Source organism: Culex quinquefasciatus, chromosome 3 (genome assembly GCF_015732765.1).
Source record: "Culex quinquefasciatus strain JHB chromosome 3, VPISU_Cqui_1.0_pri_paternal, whole genome shotgun sequence".
NCBI classification, from domain to species: domain Eukaryota; kingdom Metazoa; phylum Arthropoda; class Insecta; order Diptera; family Culicidae; genus Culex; species Culex quinquefasciatus.
The window spans coordinates 157,486,078-157,492,202 of record NC_051863.1 but is presented as its reverse complement, the minus strand read 5'-3'; the positions used below and the strand labels follow the sequence as shown (position 1 = coordinate 157,492,202).

General features: G+C 40.0%; 1 protein-coding gene across 2 annotated transcripts; it reads right to left on the bottom strand.

The window, feature by feature from the left end:
• Positions 1-4,328: 4,328 nt before the first annotated feature.
• Positions 4,329-5,755, bottom strand: LOC6036251. 2 transcript variants are annotated; one of them, XM_038263018.1, is made up of 4 exons: positions 5,626-5,755; positions 5,154-5,561; positions 4,687-5,085; positions 4,329-4,620 (listed from the first exon to the last, which is right to left on the bottom strand). In XM_038263018.1, the coding sequence occupies exons 1-4, from the start codon at positions 5,642-5,644 to the stop codon at positions 4,439-4,441; spliced, it is 1,008 nt and encodes a 335-aa protein (XP_038118946.1). In that variant the 5' UTR covers positions 5,645-5,755; the 3' UTR covers positions 4,329-4,438. The 2 variants fall into 2 exon arrangements, with proteins under 2 accessions (XP_038118946.1, XP_038118947.1); XM_038263019.1 differs by having other exon boundaries at positions 4,329-4,617; positions 5,626-5,754.
• Between the last annotated feature and the right edge of the window lie 370 nt (positions 5,756-6,125).

Sequence of the window (6,125 nt, the reverse complement as noted above, 5' to 3'; positions counted from 1 at the left end):
TTACTGACAGAATTATGAAAGAAATTATTTCTTGACACTTTATTTAATTCATAACGTTAACAACAGAAATAATCCAAATACTACGGTTTGGAATGATAAGATTAAAATTTTCCGGCTGGCATTCAAAGCATTAGGTCGAATTTAAATTTAATTTGAGTATTATTATTTGATTTTTTTATTATTCTTTCAAATTCACTTTTTTGTGATAGGTGACTGATTCTGATATTCTGCTTTCGTTCGTTTCATTTTCACAAACAAACGAATGAGTGCTACGGAAAGTCACTCACACAGTCATTAACTTTCCTCTAGAAATACATTCGCTCGGAGAACGGTCGTTTGACATTCTACCAAGATTCCGATCATCTGTCCCATGATCGAATTAGACTTCTGCCACCACGCAGCAAACACAAGGAAGAGAGAGAGAGATAGAGAGACGAAAAACGAGAGAAAGAGAATGAGCACGTTGTCTCGTTCGGGTGGCTGCTTGAGTGGTGCTCTTTTTTCGTTCGTTTCGTCTTCGTGATTACGTTCACCGACCGTCGCCAAACAATGACATTAGGGCTAGTGATTTTTCACGGCAAAAAATCGAAATTATGCGGCATGCCAATTACAAAACATTGCATTTTCACGGCAATTTCACGGTACCGTAAACTGGGGTCAATCGGGACACATGGGGCGAATTGGGACAGCAGTTTTAACCATGTTGGAGCACAATATTTTGATTTTTCTGGTTGGTTTCGGTTAGAACAGACTCAGACCAACAAAATGTGTACATCCATTTCCAAATTTAAAAGCTTTAAGTGCTCTAAAATCTGCTGTCCCTATTCAGACTGTAGTCCCGATTCACCCCAGATTACGGTACTTAAAAAATGCTAAGCATAAACGTTAAAACGTATTCTTTTACCAAAATTATTAACACAAAAGTTTCTTTAAAGGTAGCAGTATTTCTAGATTATAAAAAGCCCCTGACACATTTTTTTTTATTTTAAAAAAAGAAGTATTGGATGAATCGTGGCAAATTTTGAAGAATTTCCGTCAGTTAAATTCTAGATTTTTTTTATTAGATCATATACACAAATTTAAACATTGAGTGTATCCCGCTTACTCCAGTGAACATTGACATCAGGTGTAAAAGGGATACACTCAATGTTAACATTTGTTTATAAGACTTAATTAAAAAAGTCAAGAATTTATGATTCAGCTGTTTTAATTTTATTGAGATTTTATAAAATTAATTTGCTTAAATACCTCTAAAACGAAGCACGTCCTGAACCTCTAATTAGTAATTCATCAAAACTAGAATCATTAAAATAAGTGCAACAAAGTTTTTTTTTTTGCTTTCCCTAATTTCAGCAATAGGGAAATTTTAATATTTTAATAAAGTTTAGGCAACACTTCATTAAAATCAGTTTTTACATTTTCATAGTTTTTTTTAAAAAGGACCTATAAGCTATTGTCTTTTATATGTTTATAGGACCTAATAAAAAAAAACTCTAGATTTATTGATAATTAAAAAAAATACATTGCAAAATGGTTAACAAATATGTTTTTAGTTTGTATTATTTTACAAATGGGTAATTCTCCGCCAACTCACACAGCAGTTGCCCCGACCCCTCTTCGATTTGCGTGAAACTTTGTCCTAAGGGGTAACTTTTGTCCCTGATCACGAATCCGAGGTCCGTTTTTTGATATCTCGTGACGGAGGGGCGGTACGACCCCTTCCATTTTTGAACATGCGATAAAAGAGGTGTTTTCAAATTATTGGCCTTAGGCCAAAGTTTCACGGAAATCGAAGAGGGGTCGGGGCAAATTTTCCCGATTTCGTGTGAGTTGGTAGAGAATTACCCAAATCAATTGAATTAAAACACATAGTTTATATTAAAAACATTTAAATGCAGTTTGATCATCGTTGTTTAATATGGTTGATTAATTTAAATAAGTTTTACAATTTTTTTTAAAATAAAAAAACTATTATTTGCGTTTTCTTTCAAAGAAGTGTTGATTAATGTTCTTTTAAAATCTTTTTTGAATTTCGTGGAATAAAGAAACCATCTGCATTTTGTTGAATATTCTAATGAACAATATCTTCAATAAATAGTTGTTGATCAGACATGAAATATTTTTTTATTTGTTGATTGCTTTTAAAATGCTTCTTAAAAATCTTTGAATAAAAAAATGAAGCTTAAATGCACTGAGTAGCGATTTATTAATTGAATATTTCAAATGAAAAAAACCTGGCAACGCTTGAGCCAGCAACAACACGGTGTTCGACGCTCTTCAAGTTTTTTCGATTTTTACGTCGCGAGTTACCAGTTTATCCGCGAAACTGCCTCCCCGAGATGCCGAAGTCCGGCCGGGGCCGTGGCAGCTCGAGTGCGGCCTCGAAACATTCGCGAAGTTCCTCCGCCGGCCGAGTGCAAAAAGGTGGTAAACAAACCATCGCCAAAACCACCGCCATCGCTAAAACGAGCGACAGTGTCATCGACAAAAACCTCCTGCACCCGGAATACCGGCCACGTGGGATTTCCCCACGTGGATTCCCTCCACGTAGTCCCGTGAGAACACGTGGGAGAGTCGCCGTCGGTTCCTGCCAGGTGAACGTGCCGAAACTCGACGGCAATAAATCAACGGGTGCAATAACTATCAGCAACCCGTACGAGCCCCTCAGCGGGGAAGAGGAAGAAGACGGCGAAACGACCAGTGACGACGACGACGACAATAGCAACATTCCTGAGTCCAGCGCAAAGGAGAAGAACAAGACGCGATCGCAAGAACGAAGGCCGCCGCCTATCTTTTGTCTGGGCCATCTCGCAGACGATATTGATGAGCTCCTCGAGGGCAATAAATATTCGTTGAAGCTAGGCAAAACTGGTGTGCAAGTGATCACACTCGACAAAAAAAGTTTTGTCGATGTGATTGCGACGCTCAAAGCAAATGGAATAAGGCACTACACATTTAACCATGCTGATGACGTCCCCGTGAAAGTTGTCCTTGATGGGTATATGGATCGCCCCATTTCGCAACTGGAGGAACACCTCCAAAATGCGAAAGTACGATCGCGGGAGATAAAAGTGCTCTCGCGCGAGACAACAGAGACAGGTACACACACGCTGTACTTGTTGTACTTCAACCGCGGCACCGTCAAGATCCAGGACCTGCGGCGGATTAAAACGTTGGACGGGTTTTGGGTAAACTGGTGGTTTTACTCGAAACACCCAAACGACGCAGCGCAATGTCACCGTTGCCAGAAGTACGGCCACGGCTCGCAACACTGCAACCTCCAACCGCGTTGCGTGAAATGCGGTGGCACACACCTTTCTGAGGTGTGTTCACTGCCACGGAAGGTGGATTTGGGGGACGACGCAGCCCAAACCAAGCCGCGCATCAAGTGCGCCAACTGCGAAGGTAATCATACCAGCAATTACCGTGGATGCAGCGCACGGAAAGCATACATCGAGGATCAGGAAAGGAGGAAGAAGAAACCGGCAGCGTCCCGCCCTCCTCACCGCAGTACGAGCACAACCGTTCCTGCAGTTGGGCAGCGTACGGTCCCGTCGAACAATTCAGCGTCTCCTCCTGGCTGGGGACGATCTTTTGCCAGCGTCGTTGCCGGTAGCGGCGGTTCGGCGCAGCAAGAAATAACTGGCGAAGATCTTTTCACCCTGCCAGAGTTCTTCACCCTCGCGGGAGAGTTGCAAACGCGGTTCAAGGCCTGCCGTAACAAGGCGGAACAATTCATGGCTCTAGGCGAATTAATGATCAAGTACATCTATACTCGATAAATTTGAACTGTGATCTAGTTTTAAGCTTTTCTCCCCTATCCTTTTTCCTTAGTAACTCTAGTAAGTTTTTTGAAACTTTTCTTACTTTTTGTTAAGCCCATAGTCAAAACAATAATTCCTCCAACATGGACTTGTGTAACACACAGCTGCAAGGAACTCCAAAACTCTGTTTTGTACACAAATTGAACTTATTGTAACTTGTTTATTCAAAAATAAAAACTGAATTGAATTGAAATTGAATATTTCAAATTTCGCGGCGTTTCACGGTATTTTCCAAATTTCACGGCCAGGGGCGAATTACGCGGCTTCCGTGAAATCACGAAAAATCACTAGCCTTTACGATCATGATAAGCGCAGTTCTATAAAATATCGAGCAGTCCCATTCAGTGTTGTAAGTTTTATTTCTAGATTTTTTTTATTTTTTCTCAAAAGGTCCTATATAAATAGTTTAAAAAAAAATTGATTTTTTTGTCAAAAAAAATTGTACATTCACACTAAATAATAGTTGTCTTTACCATGAGATCACAATTAAAACTGATGCAAGTTTAGCGGTAATGGTAGATTTATTTGGAACGAATGCATAAAATTAAGATTAAGGCTCTGAAAAATAGTGTTAGTTAAAAAATTGTAAATACAGCAAAAAAAAAAATCTTATACTAAGCTGCATCTGCATGGCAAATCGGACAAATGGGATTGCTAGACAGCCAGAATCTTATGCACCGGTCATGGAAGCAATCGTGCGAACACTGGTAGTACTTCTTCGCAGCCGCTTCGCCGTCCAGCTCCAGCTTGCAAACCGTACATTCGGTGGGCTCCTCGGGCTCCTGCTGACGATCTGCTGATGCGACGTGGAGAAAGTGATTAAATTGTAGTGACGTTCGGGGGCAAGAATTAACCCGGTTACCTTTGGGAAACAACCCATGCACCATCATCAGATGGTCAAAGAAAGAGCCCTTCGGTAGAGAGTCGTCTTCAATTTGTAATCGACATACGACGCAGATTGGACAGCGGATCGAACTCATTTTACAGTCAACGTGTAGTTTAAAGCAGTGATTCGCTAAACCACCGACACTAAAATCGTCCTCTCCACAGAACGGACATCGGTAGATTCTAGCCGGCGGTGGATTCTGAACAGCATAAGCCTTTTTCGGTAGAATCTTCTGCATGGGATGATACGGCTTATGATCTTGGTTTTGCCTCTTGGATGTATAACAATCTACACATTGCTCGTACTCGGGACAGAGCAAACACACGTAACGGTTTCCTTGAAAATTATACTTGGTGCACGTGGTGCAGATTGACACTGAAATCGTTTTAAAATAAGCTGTTTAAATAGCACAAGAAAATAAAACCAAAAATCATCAAGCGCACCTTTTTGACGCACTTCATGGCATTTTTCCAAATGTTTCTTAAAAGAAATGGCCGGCGAAACAATATTTTGACATTCCGGGATGCAAAAACTGACACAAATGGGACATCTCACATTGTACAGATCTTGATCGTGTCTCACAAAGCAGTGTTGCAAAAATTCATCAATGTTCGACTTGATGTTGCCACAAAATGGACAACTCAAACCAATATTTGGCTGGACAACACTATTCCGGAACTTGAAATAATCCAACTGTGACATTACCAACTGCATCGGATGATACGGTCGGTGCTGCCTGTTGTAGCGCTGCTTTTCGTGGCATTTTAGGCACAAATTGTAATCGAGGCACACTAAACATTCAAACTGGTTCCACAACACGTGTTCATCGTTGCAGAATGAGCAGTTGACCTCTGTTACGTAAGAAAATTGATTATTACTCTTTATTGTTTTTTTTTTTGCTAAATGTTTACAAACCTTTATTAGCATGTGCCATTTGAATGAAAATTATACTATGCCTCTAACTGATTCAAAATGTTAAATTTACAAAATACAACTAACAAAAATCCAACCTACGCACGCGAAAATTCCAACTCCAACTGCGTGTCAATCGTTAATTGCTCATCAGAATACTTTTTATTCGTTATCATTGGCTGTATAGTATTTATCAAATCTTAAATCAACACTCTCCACTAAATGCACTTGTGCAGTAGGGTGTTACAAAATTGATTTTTGCGAACATGTATGGTCTCGCCCTCGTAGAAAGATATTTTTCAGAAACATCACTTTATGGGCCTATTACACGAAGAAAAAAGAGTTCCCAAAATCGTGAACAAGCGCTCATGAAAATAGGAACCACGAACAAAGTGTTCAATTCCCATGGTACGTTTTTGGAAATCGTACCATGGGATTTGAACACTTTGTTCGTGGTTCCCATTTTCATGAACGCTTGTTCACGATTTTGGGAACTCTTTTTT

Excerpts from the sequence above, each read along its gene's own strand:
- LOC6036251 (XM_038263018.1), bottom strand. Across the intron at positions 5,086-5,153 it reads CCATGAAGTGCGTCAAAAAG|TGTCAATCTGCACCACGTGC; the intron begins GTGCGCTTGATG and ends AAACGATTTCAG. Across the intron at positions 4,621-4,686 it reads GCATGGGTTGTTTCCCAAAG|CAGATCGTCAGCAGGAGCCC; the intron begins GTAACCGGGTTA and ends ACGTCGCATCAG.